At 26.2% G+C, this 23,848-nt stretch overlaps 1 protein-coding gene across 2 annotated transcripts in view; it reads left to right on the forward strand.

Moving 5' to 3' along the window:
* LOC145752906 (protein DOP1A-like) overlaps window positions 1-13,509 on the forward strand; it is a 34,729-nt gene extending 21,220 nt beyond the window's left edge. For both annotated transcript variants that reach the window (XM_082569271.1, XM_082569272.1), the window contains exons 31-50: window positions 1,902-2,041; window positions 5,222-5,386; window positions 5,616-5,703; window positions 5,902-6,047; window positions 7,835-7,990; window positions 8,065-8,166; window positions 8,865-9,116; window positions 9,365-9,625; window positions 10,014-10,182; window positions 10,370-10,542; window positions 10,823-10,932; window positions 11,087-11,298; window positions 11,453-11,520; window positions 11,706-11,855; window positions 12,016-12,099; window positions 12,183-12,346; window positions 12,424-12,505; window positions 12,579-12,734; window positions 12,800-12,965; window positions 13,100-13,509. In XM_082569271.1, the coding sequence (XP_082425397.1) occupies window positions 1,902-2,041; window positions 5,222-5,386; window positions 5,616-5,703; window positions 5,902-6,047; window positions 7,835-7,990; window positions 8,065-8,166; window positions 8,865-9,116; window positions 9,365-9,625; window positions 10,014-10,182; window positions 10,370-10,542; window positions 10,823-10,932; window positions 11,087-11,298; window positions 11,453-11,520; window positions 11,706-11,855; window positions 12,016-12,099; window positions 12,183-12,346; window positions 12,424-12,505; window positions 12,579-12,734; window positions 12,800-12,965; window positions 13,100-13,170 (2,915 nt within the window). In that variant the 3' untranslated portion in view covers window positions 13,171-13,509. The remainder of the gene's footprint in view (window positions 1-1,901; window positions 2,042-5,221; window positions 5,387-5,615; window positions 5,704-5,901; window positions 6,048-7,834; window positions 7,991-8,064; window positions 8,167-8,864; window positions 9,117-9,364; window positions 9,626-10,013; window positions 10,183-10,369; window positions 10,543-10,822; window positions 10,933-11,086; window positions 11,299-11,452; window positions 11,521-11,705; window positions 11,856-12,015; window positions 12,100-12,182; window positions 12,347-12,423; window positions 12,506-12,578; window positions 12,735-12,799; window positions 12,966-13,099) is intronic.
* The last annotated feature ends 10,339 nt before the right edge of the window (window positions 13,510-23,848 follow it).

Here is a 23,848-nt window from a genome sequence, read left to right on the forward strand (position 1 = left end):
TTTTATATTTGTTAAAATTTAAAAACCGCACACTTTAACTCTTTAGCCACCAAAACGCTTGTTTTGTGTTTAAAATGAATGGGAAAGTATGTGAAAGAGTTAAAGAATGATAATCTAGCAAATGCTGTATTAATGTCTGTGAATTTTAAAGATTTTAAACGATTTAAAAGTTTTGTTGAAAAGTTAATTCTGTTTATTTCAAAATATGTTTTCAATTTTATAATTCTCGGGGATTTTTGCCAAAAATAAATATTTTTATTTTTTGTTAGGATAAAATATAGTTTGTATATTTTGTAAATTAAATAGAAGAAACGAACAATACCACATTATGACGTAGCAATCAGGTTATAAGATATATTTATGACATATTTGTGGGTTAGAGTGGGTTATAATTAGAAAATGATATTTCCGGGTTTCATATTTTTAAGGTTTTGGGGAATTCTTCGCACGAAATATTATTTAAATATATTTTTTGAACATATTTTATTAATTTAATTTATATTAAATAATTATAAATTTTATTATACTTTATATTTAATGATAAGTTATTTTATTATTGTATAAAAGCAATTAATACAGAAGTTGGCTACTACTAATACAGAAGTTGGCAACTTTTTTCGCTCTGCGAACCGATTTAAAACTGAAATCTTTTTCGCGGACCAGCCTTTAAAAAAACATTTTTTTGCATTTTCGGGTAAAAGAAATCAATTAGTTTAGCCAACAATGATGTTTAAAGAGACACAAATAAGTTTAAAGCAATTTATTCCTTCATCAAATCGATAATAAACATTTTTAAATGTTTCTACGACAAAATAAGCTAAAAAACCAAAAAGAAAAGACGTTTCTGTTTCTAAGCATTTAACCTGGAAAAAAATACGGTCCGGTAACGTACTGCTCATGGACCGGTGGTTGCCGACCACTGAACTAATAGATATTGTTCTCATCATTTTTGCGGTACTAAAATTTGTAAGATGACTGTAAACTTACAATTAAAAAATATAAATATAGAAAGCAACCCCTACTTTCTATCTTTTTTAACATTTAAATTTTGACGAAACAAGAAACAAACGAATCTAATTAAGTTTCTTATAAAAAATCAAGTTTCTAAAGAAATTTAAAAATAGAAAAAAAAAATTTTTACTTTAAAATAAAACTAAAACGCAACCAGAACTTTGACAACTGTTGCTTCAAATTCTATTTTTTGTTTCGTAATTTGTTTAATTAAATATTTAATAAAAAAACTTGTAAGTTTTTGGCTGCAATTTCATGATATATAAGTAAACCATGTGTAAAAAAATAATTTAATTTTTGGGTTCAGTTTTACATGCAAAATTATATTGTTTGTTGTATTATTTAAATTGCCATAGCTGCGTAAAAAAAAGTAAAACGGGTTAAATTGTTAAAAAATTTTGAATTAATTTGTAAACATTTGATATAAATGTTGTATATGCTGAAGTTATAAATAAATATTACAAAATTAAAACTTTAAAAACTTTTGACGAACATCACGAATATTTATAACGTGATGACGATGCAAAAAAAAATTAAGTTTGCAAATTTAGGGTAAGCCGACATTTTGATTTTAAATGTTGCTCATTTTTTATTTATTTTAACATTTCTGAATAAGGAAAATAAACTTTACCGTCACTCAAATATTAATACTGTTTATACATATAAGAAATGTCATCTGCATTCAGATTATGACGTCATTATAACATTAATTATTCTGTGTCTAAAAAATATTTTTTATGAAGTTTTTCTAATAAAGTTGTCGCTTTTTTTATTAATAAATTATTAATTAATTTCTATTGAAAATCTAATTAAACTTTAATATTTATGTTAATTAGGTTATTATTGCAACTAATTAAATTATATTAATTACAAATATTTTAATTTTGTAGACAAGGAATCCCCAATACATAAACAAACTGAGAATAACACGAACAGTGACGTCACAAACCAACTTGTTTACCTCCCCGGTAAACCGTTGTGTTCACAACCTTTATTATCGGCTTCTATCATACACGTACTTAGGCTTCAGGTAAGGTTGAATATTTATTCAAGGAGGGCAGGATAAAAATTTTAAAATTTTGTATTAGAGAAAAAAGATTATTTTAATATTTATGTTAGTTTGAATTACTTTTTAATCAATTTTATAATTTATTTTAATTAAGTTTTGTTGTAATCTTGGCCCTTTAAAGCATTGAAAAATTGCAGAAACTTAGCTTAATTCAATGTTGCATTTTGACCTATAGTTGTAAGCCTTCAAAAATACTAGAGACCACCCAAACTTAACACATGACAATCATAAATAATCAGAGTTGGGATAAAAAATATTTTGCAAAAATTGCTACAACATGTCATGAACATTAAATTTAAAAGTTTTTTGATTTTGTAAAAACATTAAAAAAAATAACTTCTTAAAAAAATTATAAACTGCGCAAAAATATTTAAACAATGCATTATATGTATTTTGAAAGTTAAAATGTTTATAAAACCTACAAAAATAATAAAATTTATCTAAATTTTTATATAATTTGAACCAACATAAACTTATATTGTTTTTACAGCTTCTATAATTCAAAAAATTACATGTTAAGGCTACCCTTTTTAAAGTATATTTTGGGTTAGTTTATTTGTTTTTGGCCAAATTAAATCGAATTTAAAGATTAAATTATAACTTGTGGCATAAAAAAACAAATTTAAAACAACTTTGAATAAATATTTTGCCAGAAAATGCCCGAACAATAGCGTGGCAGTATCTGACATTTCGCCTAAAATTTAAATTTCAACGCTGGATTAATTTAACTCAATTACATGGACTTCGTAAGACTTTTAAACATTTAAAACTTTCTTGTAAACTTTAAAGCTTGGGCTAATATGCGGAAACAATTGAATTTTTGTTCGGAATTTATCTTAAGAGATAATAAATTTAATTTGTTTTTAATTTTATGGGGATTTTTGTAAATTTCAAAAAACATTTAGAAGAAAAATGTAACTTTTAAAAAATTTAAATTTCTTAAAAAATCGCATTACAATATTTAGGGAGAATACTTTTTGACACATTGAATGTTGTAAAATATGAATGTTATTGATTTCAACAATTTTAACTAATTTAATTGAACAAAAGTGTCGAAAATTTCGTGTTAAATTATCTGGAAAATCCTTCATGTAGCAACAAATAAATTTGATTTTTCCTTTTTAATCTTAAACATAAAAATATTTGAGGTAACAACAAAAGGCTCTTGACATTGTTTAAATCTCACGATTTTACACCTACTATGACGTCATAATAGTATAAAATAGGTGCAAAATTGAGAATGGAAATCAAAGAATTTAAAAATAAATAAAATTTTAAATCATTTTTCTTTTTCAATCAAAATTTTTAGATTTTTGTGAAGTTCTTTTTCGTATAACATTCCTTCACTATATTTAAATTTCGCTCGACCTTTATAAAATAAACAGCAACACTGACCCCTTTACCTTTTAATAATGGTTTAAATTTCAAACTGGCACATTTTCTTAATTCGGCAACTTGACATTTTAAGTTATTTTGACGTAGTTATTGTAAAAATTTCACGTAAGCACGTTGCAGAATGCGTCAAACTAAAAATATTTTAACGCAATATTAAATTCTGCATAGGACTACTATTTAATAACACTAAGTATATATATAAGTATCCAAAAAATATTTTTTAAAAATCTTATTAGATACTTAAACAATTTAATATATCCTCTTGAATTTTCATAAACTAACTAATATTATTTCTGTTTTTTAACAACTTTTATACATCTACTTTATCTACTATTGTTTAAAATAGACGCCAAGTCTAAAAATGACATGCTTTACAAATAACTACCTAAACACAAAATAAGTTGTGAAACTTACAAAGAACCTGATCGAACTGGTCAATAAATAAGACCTATATATTTATAAGTTAACTTGTTCTATTTTAAACACTTAAATTAAAAACTAGGTTGTTTTAAATTGTTTTTAACATACTTATATGTGTGTTTGTAATACGTTAAGAAAATTGGGTTATATACGTTTAAAATGTCAATAAATTGATAAAAATATAACTTATATTTTTTTTTTGTATTTGATTTTTTTTAAATATTTTTAATTTTTTTTTGAGAACTAAAATTTATCGTTTTTTGGGGGGTATGAACTAGCAAAAAAAATTACAATTCATAATGACACTTGTTCTTACGTTGCTATTGCTTTGTCACGTGACACTTTCGATTATTGACGTCACAATTATTATTTGTTCTGATTCTTTGACGATTTAACTACGCCTTAAATTCGAGAACTAGAGTAACAAGTATTCAATTATTTCGAAAAAAATTATCTCAATTATTTTATTTTTTATCCAAAAATTTCTTTTCACAGTGACTTGAATATAAGCTTTGCTATTTGTCAAAATTAAAGCAATTTAGTTAATCGGTCTTTTACTCATTTAAAAAATAATTTACTTTTAAATTATCACTTAAAGTTTTAGAATTATTTTAATTCATTAAAACGTTTAAAAATAGGGCGTACTTGAAGATCTAGCAAAACTAGAAATTCAACAAATAAATTTATTAAAATAATTTTTTTAATATAAAAAATAGTGTAATGCATAATGCGGTAATGCATTTAAATTATTTAAATTTTATTAACATTATTCAACAACAAACGTTTATTTTTTTTAACAAAACATATATATTTTAAAAAAAAATACTTTTTATATGCATTTAAAATTGATTTTTTGATGTGCACAGTTCATAGAAGTATATATATTTATAAAAAGTATTTTTTTCGGTATAATATGCTTATTCATTTATTTAAATTAAATGCACATATTTTAACAACTAACGCCAAAACAAAAAATATAAAACAATTAATAGTTCCTATTAGGTTTATCTTAAAAAGAAAATTTTATTCTAAAAGCATTCAAAATTAATTTTTAACCCAAAAAATGTATTTTAAATCCGTATTAGAACGTGGTTTAAAAGCTGATGTATTAAAAGGCTTGCCAACCCGCGGTAAAGTTAATTTGTTTTGGCTTCCTTCTGGTTTATAAACGTCATTTAAGTACATGTGTATACAGGTGGCTTATGACTGATTCTACCGACCCAACCTTGTATTTGATTTGTCTTCTATATATTTAACGAAAAAAATTATATTTTTAGAATTTATTTTAAGTTTTTAAATTATTAAAATATATATATTTTTTTTTAGTCTGCTCGCCATGTTCACGTGGAATGGCTCGAATTTCTGACGTCACTGCTCCCGTTTATGACGTCATCTTTACCTGAACTTGTAACTCCGGTGACGTCACAAATATGTAGGAATCTGGAAATGGCGGGAAACTTATATGTCACGTGGTCGGAGTCGGATGCCCGGGTAAAAAAGTGTTTCAAATTATTTTTTAGTGTTTTAAGATAATTGTCAGTGCTTCCAAATATTTTTCAGTGGCTTCCAAATATTTTTCAGTGCTTCCAAATATTTTTCAGTGCTTCCAAATATTTTTCAGTGTTTTCATATTTAAAAGAAAATTAAGAAACCAGAAATGCTTAAAGCAATTTCTTGTGGTTTTTGTCCTTGGAAATTTAAAATTTTGTTTTATTTTTAGAATGGTTTACCTGTTGATTATGTGACGTCATTACTTAAAAGTTTAAGACTGTTAACTCACTTTACTTTACTTTTACATTCCAGTTCGGGTAAGTTAATATTTATTTAGATTTTGGTTAATTTTTGTGACTAATTGAACTCAAAAAAGTTTCTGAAAGTTAAATTAGGAATTTTAATTTTAAAATAAATTATTTTTTGTTTACAAAAACATTTATTTTCGAAACTAGAACAAAACATATTTAAATCTAAAAGTTTTTGGAAATTTTTCGACAATTTTTTCGTTCTAGTTCAACACCCCTTTAAATCGGACAAACTGACGTCATCAGTGCTTACGTCATCAAGCGCTAGTACCACGAGTCAGATGTCGAACTTGCCTGGGTTGTCAGCATTGGGAAGTTTGTTCAACGTTTTTACTCCAAGTTCCTCTGTTAAGGTAAGCTTAAGATGTTTGAGTAAAGAAATTGCCCGCCCTAAAATATATAATTGTTTTACCTACCAGTCTAACTAATTTTTTCATTAATATTACTAGTCAGTAGTCTGCTATCAGTAACAAAATTAAAGGTCAGTAACAACAGCGTTTCTGTTGTTAATTCCATGTATAAAATTACCATTAACTTTTTAAGTTTTTACTCTAGCAAAAACTAGTCGATAGCCATTAATTGTCATATTATGGTTACAACTCTTACTCTTAACTAATATTTGTCTGCAATACTTGCGTACCACACACGAAAATTTTTTTTTTTTTTTTTTATTTTGGTTTTTCGCGCATTGATAAAAGTAAATAATAAATACGATATACAATTAATATTACAACAATGCGACGGGAAAAAATGACAAAATCAATTTAATGATTTAAAACATGCCAAAAGTATTAATGTTTACATAAAGATTTTAATTATTTTATGGCATGGTCACCAAACCCAGTTATGGCTGGGTTTATATTTTAAGGACCTTTAAATTGGTGTATGTATTAATTGACTTTTGAGTTCTATTATAAATAGAAACATTATTTCTACAGAAAAATACCCTTTGCACTTATATATAATATGTAATGGGCTTAATAGGCAATATATATGTATATACTAAGCTCTATTATATGTGGATGTAAGAATGATTTTCATATTGCAAAAATGTCTAGTTTTTGTGTTTTTTGGATTTAGATTTTGCTATGTAAGCTACAATAATATGTTTAAGTAGTTAAATTATTTATCAAATTTTATTTAAAAATAAAAAAATATTATTAAAATTAACGTCAGGCTGACGGTTCAAAAACTTATATAAAATTTAATTTGCGTAAATAATTGCGTGGAATAATTCAAAAGAGGTCATCGTATGATTAAGCGTTAATGACAAGTTTTAAATTTAAAAAAAAAAACTAAAAATTTCAACTTTTGCGACATCGCTAAAACTTAAACTTCATTTAAGCCAAAACAAATGTCAATTGTTGACGTAATAATTGAGGTTTAACGTTGTTTGTTAATGAATGAACTCTGATTGTGATGAAAAACTTTCAATCAACTTAAAATCCACTTAATTATTAAATCTTTAGTTTTGAAAGTAAATCGTTCTAAGTTTTTGTTTCATGGACAAATAATTAATTTCGCAATTTTGGTTCGAAATTCCTGCAATTTTTTTTAACTATTTGGTCACTTTATTGTTATTTTTTCATAAAAAAAATAAAAAAACAATTTAGAAATATTATTCAAAATAATTTTTTGTTTTGATTGATGTTCTATTATATTGTTACGTCACAAACATTACTTCTACGTCATACAATTAAGACTCTTTCAAGTAAAACAATTCTCATAAAAAAATTGGTTTTGTAAATATGTTTGTTGTTGTTTTTATTTGCTAAAAAAATTCATTTTTAAAATAAGACTTTAGTATTCGAATAAGAAGAAGTATTGTTGACGTAATAATGTAGATATTGTTACTCATAATATCCTAATTCCGGATTTTTATATCGAAAGTAAACAAGATTTAAACTTGAATTACAAATTAATTTTTCTGTTCGAAGGAATTAGATTTCCTTATTGTTTACTATATTCTAACTTGCCAATAAAATGGGGCATTGTTATAAATAACAATCGAACGTTTGTGACAATTGCAACTGTCATCTCATTGTTAGATTTTAAAGCAATTTTGCAATTGGAAATTTTGTAACATTACCCATTATTTAGTTTTTTTGAAAATTTTTTTTAATCTTAGATTTTTTTTTAGAACCAACGACAAATTGATGAACAAATCTTGCCTGCAAAATGGGTCGAAACAAGACTTGTGACTCTTAAAAACTTGCCACGAATTATCTCCTGCCTTGCTGTAGTGTGGCACAAGGTCGTGACACATTCAGCTATAACCTTTACTCCAAACGCAGGGGTAAAATTACAAAAGAAATTTATAATAAAATTTTTCTAAAAAATTTTGTGATTTTAAAATTCTTGTCTTTTCAGGACAGGGACATTCCCCCGATCCTTAACCCTTGCGTTGCTATGGGAAACTCGGACTCGGTGTCGCAAAGCATTCTGCAACTTCTCAACCCGCTTGCGCTCCAGGTATTATGACGTCATAATAATATTATGTGCAAATAATCGAAGCGACAATGAAGGACTTGTGGCACGCGCGTGAATTCCCGATTTGCGAATTTAACATCAACAAAGATTTGGTTTTCGCCGAATTTCGTTGACAATAATCATAGTTGGCCTTCTCACCTGTTTGTTTATGCGCGCGCATAGCTTTGATGACGTCACAGAGTGGCATTGTTGACGAATTCCGCCGACATTCTTTTGGTCGCAAATTTCCCGCGTTAAACCACACACCGAGATTTGTAAAAAAAAAATTTGAGTTTTGCAAAACTTGGTGATTAATATTTTAAATAATCCTCATTAAGATCTTTGCGCGCTAAAATATTTTGTATTTTCTTCATTCATTCTTGATTTAAAATCTTTTGTTATAACAACCTGGTTTTAAATCATTTTTAAAAGATTTTTTAATTATAATTTCTGACTGGGATGTAGTTGTAGTTTCTACTGGTGGAAAGCAAATTTAGTAATATTATTAAAAAATTAAAACGACTTGGCCTTAAAAAAATCGTCTTATGTGTTAACCATTTTAAAAACTGCAAATATAACGTTTACTTTTATTAAAATTAATTTTTATTACGTATGATAATTATATTTTTTTACCATTGCCAAAATATTTAAATCACATTTTTTTATTTAAATTCTTATCTGGAAACTTATTTTTAATACAGTACGGCGAAAACTTGATAAAGGCCGTCGCGATCGTATGGGAACGGCGGGGTCGAAGTAGCACCAAGTCCCGCCAAAGTTTCTTCGAATCACTGGGCTCGTTGAACGATCAACAAAGTCGGTTACTTCAACTATTCAGCAACATCAAATCTCTTCATTTCGACGGGATATTAAATATTATTAAAGGAGTTTTAATTCAACCTCCTGAACTACCCGCGATTCAATCTAAAAAGAAATTTAAAACCAATCTGGAGGTAAGTGATGACGTCAAATGACGTAATAGATCTCTTACATGTTAGGGTTATCTGATAATATCTTCCGTTTGTGGCGTCAATGTTTTTTCAATTTTTCCATTTTTAGGAATTTTAAAACCTTTTTTGTTACTAAAAATTTTAAAATTCTTATTACACAATTCTTTTAAAATCATTTGTTGATAGTTTTTTTTAATATTTGCAATTTTGATATAGATTTTATTGTGATTAAAAAACTTGATTTTTTTTAGGAAAGTTTATTGGACTTTACTCTTCGATTTTTACGCCAACAAAAATCAAATTCTTTTGTTGAATGTTGGCCAAGCTTATTGTCCTTACTTCGAGAATGTCACACCTTTCCTCCTGCCACAACAAGTCACGAGCCTGTCTCGGTGGCGGGTGGAAGGAGACAACTCAGCCACAACTCTTATTTTCTGTTGTTAGTAATTGCTTGGGAATTTGCAAAAAAAACTCCGACATTTGAAGATAAAAAAGACCAAAAGGATTTACAGGTTTAAAGTTTTTTTTTACTTGGTTTAAAATAAGGTTTTGGTGTGGTGTAAAATCTGGTTTTAAAGCTAACGCAACCAAATATTAAATTTACTCAAATTTAGTTCAATTTAAAAGGTATTACATTTTCTCGTATTATCTTAAAGTGGTTTTTGTATTTTCATTGGTCCTCAAGTTTAAATTTACTTGAGCTATAATAATAATAAATCCGGGCTTTAACGCGAGTAGTGTAGCATTGGTGAGGCTCGAACCTAAAACCTTCAGCTTGTAGTCTGTTGCCATGAGCTAGCTCACTACCGGACCGAATTGTTTTGAAAGAAAAGCAATGGTGTTTTCGCAGATCAATGGTGCCCACTTGCGATTAAATTTTAAAATTTTATTTATTTTCAGGATATTTGTATAAAATGTGTCGAGGCTTGTAACACAATTGTGTCGTGCTCACTCGAGCATGGCGGCTGGTTGGCCCGGAAATCCCCATCAGTGCTACCCCAACAGCTAAACCTCGAGAAGGAGAAAAGTAACAAAAAACTTGAACCTACGTCATCGTCCGATTTATTGGGTAAAAAAAATATTTCTTGCCTTTTTTTAAATAAAATTTATTTTGTTACAAAAAAAATATAATTTTTATTAAAAATAAAATTTATTAACCCGATATTTGAATACTGTAAAAAATTACATTATGGTATACTAGTAATGGTATGAAAAATAGTGTCTAGAAGCTAATGACAAATTCTTTTTTTCTCCAGACCCTCATACACCACCGAGTAGTATCAAAGCCGCTAGCTCAGACCCATGTTTACCATCCAGCGGGAAATCGAGTTCTGAAACCCCGCCAATGACAGCATCTCCACCGAGCTCAGTTATTCCAACCAACCCTAACTATAGAAGTAGTGTCCAAGCTTTGGACGTTCTATCTCATGTAAGTTTTCTGTGATTATTTATAGTGTTTTTGTAGGCTTCACGCGTTTTAGTTTTGTCCCCACTGCTTCTGTATCAAGAGCTCCTAAAAAAAACGATTTTAATATTTTTCTTCTAAGCTTTTATGTTAAAAAAGTGCGTCTTTGTCGAGGCGTCTTTTTCATATTTTTGTCAGCACTTTGAGACTAGGTCGGTGTAACATATGTTACGCTGTGTTTAGGCTGTAAAGTTGTCCTTTCCACATTGAGAATAAAATCTAAAAGAATTAATTTAAATTTTAGGTTCTTTCCAATTTGTTGGATGTGATTTTTGGAAGTGAAGAGAAAGAGAAAATTGTTCCAGTTCTTACTCCTGTGATGAGCAACGTCACTCCCTATCTACGTAATCACAGGTGACGTTTACATCACATTGCTTACGTCACAAATAGTGACGTACAACAATTACATTAATTTACGTCACATTTAAAAACTTACGTCATATTTTTGAAAAATTACACATTTTGTGACGTCCCCAGTTTTTTAATGACGTCATAATTACGATTACAGCATCAACAATGTTCCAAGTTACATCGCTGCTGTTCGATTGTTGTCGGGTTTGTCCGGTTACCAGCAAACCAGGAAAGCATGGAAGCGTGACGCGTTCGAACTTTTTCTCGAACCCTCTTTTTTTAAGATTCCGCTCTCTTGCGTCCCCTCGTGGTGCAATGTCGTCGACCACTTAATGACGCACGACGCGACCACTTTTAAGGAGTTTATGGGTTTGTCTTTATTTTAAATTGTTTTTATTTCAAAATCTACAATTTTTATGATAAAATAAAGTAATATCAATTGTTAATTTTTATACGAATTTGCAATGGGTCCGAGTTAAACCTTTATAATCTACAAATTATTTTCTTTTTTTTTCTTTTTTAGCTCGTTTAAGTTTAACAAGAAGTTCTGGCACAGGTGCTTCACTTTATATTTTCACAAGCAAAGAACAGGTTCAAACTTCTTAATTTTATTTTATGAAGTTTTGTTAAACTTTTTTTTTTAACCTTAAATGTTGTTTGACTTATATAAATTTTCGACTTTTATATTCCCAAGTGTTTATTTACAATTTTTTGTTAATTACAAAAATAAAACACTTTGAGATTTTTCGAAAACTTATTTTATTATTGTGACGTAGGAATTGGAACAAAGAGCGATGTTGTTGAAACGGCTTGCTTACGTCATTTTCAGTAGTGACGTCAGCCAGTATCAACGCCATCTACCGGAAATCCAAGAAAGATTGTCGGAAAGTTTGAGATGGCCACAAGTTCCGATCGTACAAGAGCAGGTTTGAATCCCAGTTATTGCGCAAATTGTTTCAAAAAAAACAAAACTTTGGTTTTATAAAAAAGTTTTGGACTTTTTTGATCAAAATAACCAAAAGTCCTTGCCTATTTTTAAATTTATTAACATATAATAGCAAAAAAATTTCAATATTTATTTTCCAGGTATTTTTATGTTTCCGCGTTCTTCTTATCCGAGTTTCACCGAGTCATTTAACTTCGTTCTGGCCTTCTATAATTACCGAGTTGGTTAGTTATATATTTGTTAAGCTAACTATATTATATTGCAAAAAAATAAGCCTAAAATAAATTGATAAACATATTTTTTTTAGGTTCAAGTTATCGGACAAATTGAACAAGATTTAACTCTGCAAGAACTTGAAAGTGACGTCACTGAAATTCACGACAAGAAAGCCTCCGCTACGCCATCTAGCGGTGTTGGAATTCTATTCTCCAATGCAACTGGATTTTCATCAAGCACTTTTATCCAAGAAAAGTATAAAAAAAAATTTTTTAAAGTTTTTTTCTTTTTTAAACTTTTAATTACAAAAACTTGAACATATTATTTGTTAGGTGGATGAAATTATATTTATCAGCTTGCAAACTGCTGGATCTTGCTTTGATGATTAAACCAGAAAAACTGGCACATTTTAAGGTAATCGTTTTCTATTTTGTTTTAGTACTTAAAAAAAACTTGTTAATAAAATATTTTACTTATTACGTCACAGATGTTTCGATGGTCGTTCGTGGGCGAGCCGGGCGAAATTCCCGAAAACAAGAAAGATTTTGGGTCCCACTCCGAAGATCGAATCGAGGACAAAGTCAACAAGTCACGTGATTTTGTCCCCCACTGCGTCCGTATTAAACGACTTATGCAGAAAAAGGTAAAATAGTTAAACAAAAAATTAGTGATGATCTTGACTAAATTTTAAAATTTTGGTTGTTCTAGAATCCATCTGGGGCTACGTTACTTTATGACGTCACACATTTGCGCCCCCTACTGGAAATAAACACGATGACGTCGGTGTTACAACTACAAACCTTTTTTAACACGATTGTTGCACCGGGGACTATGTTACGTCATTATCAGCAATGTGACGTCAATTCTACCGAAGGTTTGTATTTTTTTTTAGTTAATTTCTAAAAACACATAAACGTATTATATTATTTTTATTATATATATAATACAGTATAAATATTTATTAAATTTGTGATTTACTCATTATTTAACTTTGTCTTTTATTGATAGATGAAAATCTTTTAAACAATTCTCGAATTGAACAACTTTTACACAAAGATTTTGTTGAAGAGATCTTTTAGAAATGGATGTTAGAAGTTTGTGAAATTGTCATATATTGTATTAGTTATTTATTCTTCGTCTTCGTATAACATCTTTAACTTAAATGTTATCAATCTTATTGAACTGCTAAAATGTAACAATTACTCTTATATATATTGTTTTTTTTACTATATTATTATTGCAATATAGTTCTGTGTTTTATACTATACTACTCTTAAATAAAACAAGTGATGGTTATAAAGCGTAAATTAAAAAATACGATTTTTGCAATGTTTTTGTTTTAGAATTTATATTCGGTGTGTTGTTGTGTTACTGTGCATAGTTCTTGCGTACATTCTACTTAATAAACGTACTAATATATTAAATATTATTTTTGCAGCTTTTCTTACCTAAACAAGTTTAATAACTATGTGTTTTAACAATATGCTAAGGGAGTTTTTTTTGCTATTTTTAATTAAATATTTTGTAGGACATTTAACTTAAACCTAGCGTTTTAAATTTTTTTTATTTTATGTTTTTGTTGAGGATAAACAATAAAATATCAACTAAATATTTGGGAAAACACCTATTGGGAATTACCCAGTTTTGTTATTAACTCAAAAGTGCAATACAGTCCGGTAGTAATGGATGTGTTTTGTACAGCAGAAAATCTTGTGTTGAGTAGAATTTGTTTGTGGCAAAATCATTTTGTTGCTTTCTTGGTAAGTAAAAAATTGCTTTGCAATGAATTTTAGCATAACTAAAAATGTGGGTTTATGTAAATTACAAGATTAACATTGATTGTCAAATAATATTTTTCAAAAATATTAATATTCATAAAAGTTATGTGCATATTACATAAAGATTGCCAAATCTTAAAATCCAAAATTAATTGCTTTATTAGATGCGCAATTGTCTAACTTAAATCCCAGATAAAGAAATTTGCAAAAAAAATTTAAAATAAAAAAGTTAGGACAAATTTTCGTTTTGGCCAGTTGGCCTTTAAGTGACCCGGTGAGGTCATATGCATATATAATTATAAGTTTAAACAAAATTTTTTTTTTTTTAATTTGAAATTCAATTTACCAAAACAACTGCAGTAACGTTATGAACCTATTTTAAGAATATTTAAAAAAAATATTAATATTCATAAAAGTTATGTGCATATTACATAAAAATTGCCAAATCTTAAAATCCAAAATTAATTGCTTTATTAGATGCTCACTTGTCTAACTTAAATCCCAGATAAAAAAATTTGCAAAAAAAAAATAAAATAAAAAAGTTAAGACAAATTTTTGTTTTGGCCAGTTGGCCTTTAAGTGACCCCGGTGAGGTCATGCATATATAATTATAAATTTATACAAAAATATTTTTTTTTTTAATTTGAAATTCAATTTACCAAAACAACTGCAGTAACGTTATGAACCTATTTTAAGAATATTTTTCAAAAATATTAATATTCATAAAAGTTATGTGCATATTACATAAAAATTGCCAAATCTTAAAATCCAAAATTAATTGCTTTATTAGATGCGCACTTGTCTAACTTAAATCCCAGATAAAGAAATTTGCAAAAAAAATTTAAAATAAAAAAGTTATGACAAATTTTTGTTTTGGCCAGTTGGCCTTTAAGTGACCCCGGTGAGGTCATATGCATATATAATTATAAGTTTATACAAAAATTTTTTTTTTTTAAATTTGAAATTCAATTTACCAAAACAACTGCAGTAACTTTATGAACCTATTTTAAGAATATTTTAAAAAAATATTAATATTCATAAAAGTTATGTGCATATTACATAAAAATTGCCAAATCATAAAATCCAAAATTAATTGCTTTATTAGATGCGCACTTGTCTAAGTTAAATCCCAGATAAAGAAATTTGCAAAAAAAAATTAAAATAAAAAAGTTAGGACAAATTTTTGTTTTGGCCAGTTGGCCTTTAAGTGACCCCGGTGAGGTCATATGCATATATAATTATAAGTTTATACAAAAAAAAAATTTTTTAAATTTGAAATTCAATTTACCAAAACAACTGCAGTAACGTTATGAACCTATTTTAAGAATATTTTTCAAAAATATCAATATTCATAAAAGTTATGTGCATATTACATAAAGATTGCCAAATCTTAAAATACAAAATTAATTGCTTTATTAGATGCGCAAATGTCTAACTTAAATTCCAGATAAAGAAATTTGCAAAAAAAATTTAAAATAAAAAAGTTAGGACAAATTTTTGTTTTGGCCAGTTGGCCTTTAAGTGACCCCGGTGAGGTCATATGCATATATAATTATAAGTTTATACAAAAAATTTTTTTTTTTAAATTTGAAATTTAATTTACCAAAACAACTGCAGTAACGTTATGAACCTATTTTAAAAATATTTTTCAAAAATATTAATATTCATAAAAGTTATGTGCATATTACATAAAGATTGCCAAATCTTAAAATCCAAAATTAATTGCTTTATTAGATGCTCACTTGTCTAACTTAAATCCCAGATAAAGAAATTTGCAAAAAAAATTTAAAATAAAAAAGTTAGGACAAATTTTTGTTTTGGCCAGTTGGCCTTTAAGTGACCCCGGTGAGGTCATATGCATATATAATTATAAATTTATACAATTTTTTTTTTTTTTTTAATTTGAAATTCAATTTACCAAAACAACTGCAGTAACGTTATGAACCTATTTTAAGAATATTTTAAAAAAATATTAATATTCATAAAAGTTATGTGCATATTACATAAAGATTGCCAAATCTTAAAATCCAAAATTAATTGCTTTATTAGATGTGCACTTGTCTAACTTAAATCCCAGATAAAGAAATTTGCAAAAAAAATTTAAAATAAAAAAGTTAGGACAAATTTTTGTTTTGGCCAGTTGGCCTTTAAGTGACCCCGGTGAGGTCATATGCATATATAATTATAAATTTATACAAAAATATTTTTTTTTGAAATTTGAAATTCAATTTACCAAAACAACTGCAGTAACGTTATGAACCTATTTTAAGAATATTTTTCAAAAATATCAATATTCATAAAAGTTATGTGCATATTACATAAAGATTGCCAAATCTTAAAATACAAAATTAATTGCTTTATTAGATGCGCAAATGTCTAACTTAAATTCCAGATAAAGAAATTTGCAAAAAAAATTTAAAATAAAAAAGTTAGGACAAATTTTTGTTTTGGCCAGTTGGCCTTTAAGTGACCCCGGTGAGGTCATATGCATATATAATTATAAGTTTATACAAAAAATTTTTTTTTTTAAATTTGAAATTTAATTTACCAAAACAACTGCAGTAACGTTATGAACCTATTTTAAAAATATTTTTCAAAAATATTAATATTCATAAAAGTTATGTGCATATTACATAAAGATTGCCAAATCTTAAAATCCAAAATTAATTGCTTTATTAGATGCTCACTTGTCTAACTTAAATCCCAGATAAAGAAATTTGCAAAAAAAATTTAAAATAAAAAAGTTAGGACAAATTTTTGTTTTGGCCAGTTGGCCTTTAAGTGACCCCGGTGAGGTCATATGCATATATAATTATAAATTTATACAATTTTTTTTTTTTTTTTAATTTGAAATTCAATTTACCAAAACAACTGCAGTAACGTTATGAACCTATTTTAAGAATATTTTAAAAAAATATTAATATTCATAAAAGTTATGTGCATATTACATAAAGATTGCCAAATCTTAAAATCCAAAATTAATTGCTTTATTAGATGTGCACTTGTCTAACTTAAATCCCAGATAAAGAAATTTGCAAAAAAAATTTAAAATAAAAAAGTTAGGACAAATTTTTGTTTTGGCCAGTTGGCCTTTAAGTGACCCCGGTGAGGTCATATGCATATATAATTATAAATTTATACAAAAATATTTTTTTTTGAAATTTGAAATTCAATTTACCAAAACAACTGCAGTAACGTTATGAACCTTTTTTAAGAATATTTTTCAAAAATATTAATATTCATAAAAGTTATGTGCATATTACATAAAGATTGCCAAATCTTAAAATCCAAAATTAATTGCTTTATTAGATGCTCACTTGTTTAACTTAAATCCCAGATAAAGAAATTTGCAAAAAAAATTTAAAATAAAAAAGTTAGGACAAATTTTTGTTTTGGCCAGTTGGCCTTTAAGTGACCCCGGTGAGGTCATATGCATATATAATTATAAGTTTATACAAAAAATTTTTTTTTTTAAATTTGAAATTTAATTTACCAAAACAACTGCAGTAACGTTATGAACCTATTTTAAAAATATTTTTCAAAAATATTAATATTCATAAAAGTTATGTGCATATTACATAAAGATTGCCAAATCTTAAAATCCAAAATTAATTGCTTTATTAGATGCTCACTTGTCTAACTTAAATCCCAGATAAAGAAATTTGCAAAAAAAATTTAAAATAAAAAAGTTAGGACAAATTTTTGTTTTGGCCAGTTGGCCTTTAAGTGACCCCGGTGAGGTCATATGCATATATAATTATAAGTTTATACAATTTTTTTTTTTTTTTTAATTTGAAATTCAATTTACCAAAACAACTGCAGTAACGTTATGAACCTATTTTAAGAATATTTTAAAAAAATATTAATATTCATAAAAGTTATGTGCATATTACATAAAGATTGCCAAATCTTAAAATCCAAAATTAATTGCTTTATTAGATGTGCACTTGTCTAACTTAAATCCCAGATAAAGAAATTTGCAAAAAAAATTTAAAATAAAAAAGTTAGGACAAATTTTTGTTTTGGCCAGTTGGCCTTTAAGTGACCCCGGTGAGGTCATATGCATATATAATTATAAATTTATACAAAAATATTTTTTTTTGAAATTTGAAATTCAATTTACCAAAACAACTGCAGTAACGTTATGAACCTTTTTTAAGAATATTTTTCAAAAATATTAATATTCATAAAAGTTATGTGCATATTACATAAAGATTGCCAAATCTTAAAATCCAAAATTAATTGCTTTATTAGATGCTCACTTGTTTAACTTAAATCCCAGATAAAGAAATTTGCAAAAAAAATTTAAAATAAAAAAGTTAGGACAAATTTTTGTTCTGGCCAGTTGGCCTTTAAGTGACCCCGGTGAGGTCATATGCATATATAATTATAAGTTTATACAATTTTTTTTTTTTTTTTAATTTGAAATTCAATTCACCAAAACAACTGCAGTAACGTTATGAACCTATTTTAAGAATATTTTTAAAAAATATTAATATTCATAAAAGTTATGTGCATATTACATAAAGATTGCCAAATCTTAAAATCCAAAATTAATTGCTTTTTTAGATGCGCACTTGTCTAACTTAAATCCCAGATAAAGAAATTTGCAAAAAAAATTTAAAATAAAAAAGTTAGGACAAATTTTTGTTTTGGCCAGTTGCCTTTAAGTGACCCCGGTGAGGTCATATGCATATATAATTATAAGTTTATACAAAAAATTTTTTTTTTTAAATTTGAAATTCAATTTACCAAAACAACTGCAGTAACTTTATGAACCTATTTTAAGAATATTTTTAAAAAATATTAATATTCATAAAAGTTATGTGCATATTACATAAAAATTGCCAAATCTTAAAATCCAAAATTAATTGCTTTATTAGATGCGCACTTGTCTAAGTTAAATCCCAGATAAAGAAATTTGCAAAAAAAAATTAAAATAAAAAAGTTAGGACAAATTTTTGTTTTGGCCAGTTGGCTTTTAAGTGACCCCGGTGAGGTCATATGCATATATAATTATAAGTTTATACAAAAAAAAAATTTTTTGAAATTTGAAATTTAATTTACCAAAACAACTGCAGTAACGTTATGAACCTATTTTAAAAATATTTTTCAAAAATATTAATATTCATAAAAGTTATGTGCATATTACATAAAGATTGCCAAATCTTAAAATCCAAAATTAATTGCTTTATTAGATGCGCAAATGTCTAACTTAAATTCCAGATAAAGAAATTTGCAAAAAAAATTTAAAATAAAAAAGTTAGGACAAATTTTTGTTTTGGCCAGTTGGCCTTTAAGTGACCCCGGTGAGGTCATATGCATATATAATTATAAGTTTATACAAAAAATTTTTTTTTTTAAATTTGAAATTTAATTTACCAAAACAACTGCAGTAACGTTATGAACCTATTTTAAAAATATTTTTCAAAAATATTAATATTCATAAAAGTTATGTGCATATTACATAAAGATTGCCAAATCTTAAAATCCAAAATTAATTGCTTTATTAGATGCTCACTTGTCTAACTTAAATCCCAGATAAAGAAATTTGCAAAAAAAATTTAAAATAAAAAAGTTAGGACAAATTTTTGTTTTGGCCAGTTGGCCTTTAAGTGACCCCGGTGAGGTCATATGCATATATAATTATAAATTTATACAATTTTTTTTTTTTTTTTAATTTGAAATTCAATTTACCAAAACAACTGCAGTAACGTTATGAACCTATTTTAAGAATATTTTTCAAAAATATCAATATTCATAAAAGTTATGTGCATATTACATAAAGATTGCCAAATCTTAAAATACAAAATTAATTGCTTTATTAGATGCGCAAATGTCTAACTTAAATTCCAGATAAAGAAATTTGCAAAAAAAATTTAAAATAAAAAAGTTAGGACAAATTTTTGTTTTGGCCAGTTGGCCTTTAAGTGACCCCGGTGAGGTCATATGCATATATAATTATAAGTTTATACAAAAAATTTTTTTTTTTAAATTTGAAATTTAATTTACCAAAACAACTGCAGTAACGTTATGAACCTATTTTAAGAATATTTTTCAAAAATATCAATATTCATAAAAGTTATGTGCATATTACATAAAGATTGCCAAATCTTAAAATCCAAAATTAATTGCTTTATTAGATGCTCACTTGTCTAACTTAAATCCCAGATAAAGAAATTTGCAAAAAAAATTTAAAATAAAAAAGTTAGGACAAATTTTTGTTTTGGCCAGTTGGCCTTTAAGTGACCCCGGTGAGGTCATATGCATATATAATTATAAATTTATACAATTTTTTTTTTTTTTTAATTTGAAATTCAATTTACCAAAACAACTGCAGTAACGTTATGAACCTATTTTAAGAATATTTTTAAAAAATATTAATATTCATAAAAGTTATGTGCATATTACATAAAGATTGCCAAATCTTAAAATCCAAAATTAATTGCTTTATTAGATGTGCACTTGTCTAACTTAAATCCCAGATAAAGAAATTTGCAAAAAAAATTTAAAATAAAAAAGTTAGGACAAATTTTTGTTTTGGCCAGTTGGCCTTTAAGTGACCCCGGTGAGGTCATATGCATATATAATTATAAATTTATACAAAAATATTTTTTTTTGAAATTTGAAATTCAATTTACCAAAACAACTGCAGTAACGTTATGAACCTTTTTTAAGAATATTTTTCAAAAATATTAATATTCATAAAAGTTATGTGCATATTACATAAAGATTGCCAAATCTTAAAATCCAAAATTAATTGCTTTATTAGATGCTCACTTGTTTAACTTAAATCCCAGATAAAGAAATTTGCAAAAAAAATTTAAAATAAAAAAGTTAGGACAAATTTTTGTTTTGGCCAGTTGGCCTTTAAGTGACCCCGGTGAGGTCATATGCATATATAATTATAAGTTTATACAAAAAATTTTTTTTTTTAAATTTGAAATTTAATTTACCAAAACAACTGCAGTAACGTTATGAACCTATTTTAAAAATATTTTTCAAAAATATTAATATTCATAAAAGTTATGTGCATATTACATAAAGATTGCCAAATCTTAAAATCCAAAATTAATTGCTTTATTAGATGCTCACTTGTCTAACTTAAATCCCAGATAAAGAAATTTGCAAAAAAAATTTAAAATAAAAAAGTTAGGACAAATTTTTGTTTTGGCCAGTTGGCCTTTAAGTGACCCCGGTGAGGTCATATGCATATATAATTATAAGTTTATACAATTTTTTTTTTTTTTTTAATTTGAAATTCAATTTACCAAAACAACTGCAGTAACGTTATGAACCTATTTTAAGAATATTTTTAAAAAATATTAATATTCATAAAAGTTATGTGCATATTACATAAAGATTGCCAAATCTTAAAATCCAAAATTAATTGCTTTATTAGATGTGCACTTGTCTAACTTAAATCCCAGATAAAGAAATTTGCAAAAAAAATTTAAAATAAAAAAGTTAGGACAAATTTTTGTTTTGGCCAGTTGGCCTTTAAGTGACCCCGGTGAGGTCATATGCATATATAATTATAAATTTATACAAAAATATTTTTTTTTGAAATTTGAAATTCAATTTACCAAAACAACTGCAGTAACGTTATGAACCTTTTTTAAGAATATTTTTCAAAAATATTAATATTCATAAAAGTTATGTGCATATTACATAAAGATTGCCAAATCTTAAAATCCAAAATTAATTGCTTTATTAGATGCTCACTTGTTTAACTTAAATCCCAGATAAAGAAATTTGCAAAAAAAATTTAAAATAAAAAAGTTAGGACAAATTTTTGTTCTGGCCAGTTGGCCTTTAAGTGACCCCGGTGAGGTCATATGCATATATAATTATAAGTTTATACAATTTTTTTTTTTTTTTTAATTTGAAATTCAATTCACCAAAACAACTGCAGTAACGTTATGAACCTATTTTAAGAATATTTTTAAAAAATATTAATATTCATAAAAGTTATGTGCATATTACATAAAGATTGCCAAATCTTAAAATCCAAAATTAATTGCTTTTTTAGATGCGCACTTGTCTAACTTAAATCCCAGATAAAGAAATTTGCAAAAAAAATTTAAAATAAAAAAGTTAGGACAAATTTTTGTTTTGGCCAGTTGCCTTTAAGTGACCCCGGTGAGGTCATATGCATATATAATTATAAGTTTATACAAAAAATTTTTTTTTTTAAATTTGAAATTCAATTTACCAAAACAACTGCAGTAACTTTATGAACCTATTTTAAGAATATTTTTAAAAAATATTAATATTCATAAAAGTTATGTGCATATTACATAAAAATTGCCAAATCTTAAAATCCAAAATTAATTGCTTTATTAGATGCGCACTTGTCTAAGTTAAATCCCAGATAAAGAAATTTGCAAAAAAAAATTAAAATAAAAAAGTTAGGACAAATTTTTGTTTTGGCCAGTTGGCTTTTAAGTGACCCCGGTGAGGTCATATGCATATATAATTATAAGTTTATACAAAAAAAATTTTTTTTGAAATTTGAAATTTAATTTACCAAAACAACTGCAGTAACGTTATGAACCTATTTTAAAAATATTTTTCAAAAATATTAATATTCATAAAAGTTATGTGCATATTACATAAAGATTGCCAAATCTTAAAATCCAAAATTAATTGCTTTATTAGATGCTCACTTGTCTAACTTAAATCCCAGATAAAGAAATTTGCAAAAAAAATTTAAAATAAAAAAGTTAGGACAAATTTTTGTTTTGGCCAGTTGGCCTTTAAGTGACCCCGGTGAGGTCATATGCATATATAATTATAAGTTTATACAATTTTTTTTTTTTTTTTAATTTGAAATTCAATTTACCAAAACAACTGCAGTAACGTTATGAACCTATTTTAAGAATATTTTAAAAAAATATTAATATTCATAAAAGTTATGTGCATATTACATAAAGATTGCCAAATCTTAAAATCCAAAATTAATTGCTTTATTAGATGTGCACTTGTCTAACTTAAATCCCAGATAAAGAAATTTGCAAAAAAAATTTAAAATAAAAAAGTTAGGACAAATTTTTGTTTTGGCCAGTTGGCCTTTAAGTGACCCCGGTGAGGTCATATGCATATATAATTATAAGTTTATACAATTTTTTTTTTTTTTTTAATTTGAAATTCAATTCACCAAAACAACTGCAGTAACGTTATGAACCTATTTTAAGAATATTTTTAAAAAATATTAATATTCATAAAAGTTATGTGCATATTACATAAAGATTGCCAAATCTTAAAATCCAAAATTAATTGCTTTTTTAGATGCGCACTTGTCTAACTTAAATCCCAGATAAAGAAATTTGCAAAAAAAATTTAAAATAAAAAAGTTAGGACAAATTTTTGTTTTGGCCAGTTGCCTTTAAGTGACCCCGGTGAGGTCATATGCATATATAATTATAAGTTTATACAAAAAATTTTTTTTTTTAAATTTGAAATTCAATTTACCAAAACAACTGCAGTAACTTTATGAACCTATTTTAAGAATATTTTTAAAAAATATTAATATTCATAAAAGTTATGTGCATATTACATAAAAATTGCCAAATCTTAAAATCCAAAATTAATTGCTTTATTAGATGCGCACTTGTCTAAGTTAAATCCCAAATAAAGAAATTTGCAAAAAAAAATTAAAATAAAAAAGTTAGGACAAATTTTTGTTTTGGCCAGTTGGCTTTTAAGTGACCCCGGTGAGGTCATATGCATATATAATTATAAGTTTATACAATTTTTTTTTTTTTTTTAATTTGAAATTCAATTCACCAAAACAACTGCAGTAACGTTATGAACCTATTTTAAGAATATTTTTAAAAAATATTAATATTCATAAAAGTTATGTGCATATTACATAAAGATTGCCAAATCTTAAAATCCAAAATTAATTGCTTTTTTAGATGCGCACTTGTCTAACTTAAATCCCAGATAAAGAAATTTGCAAAAAAAATTTAAAATA

The sequence above is a fragment of the Corella eumyota genome, chromosome 5 (genome assembly GCF_963082875.1).
Source record: "Corella eumyota chromosome 5, kaCorEumy4.1, whole genome shotgun sequence".
NCBI lineage: Eukaryota > Metazoa > Chordata > Ascidiacea > Phlebobranchia > Corellidae > Corella > Corella eumyota.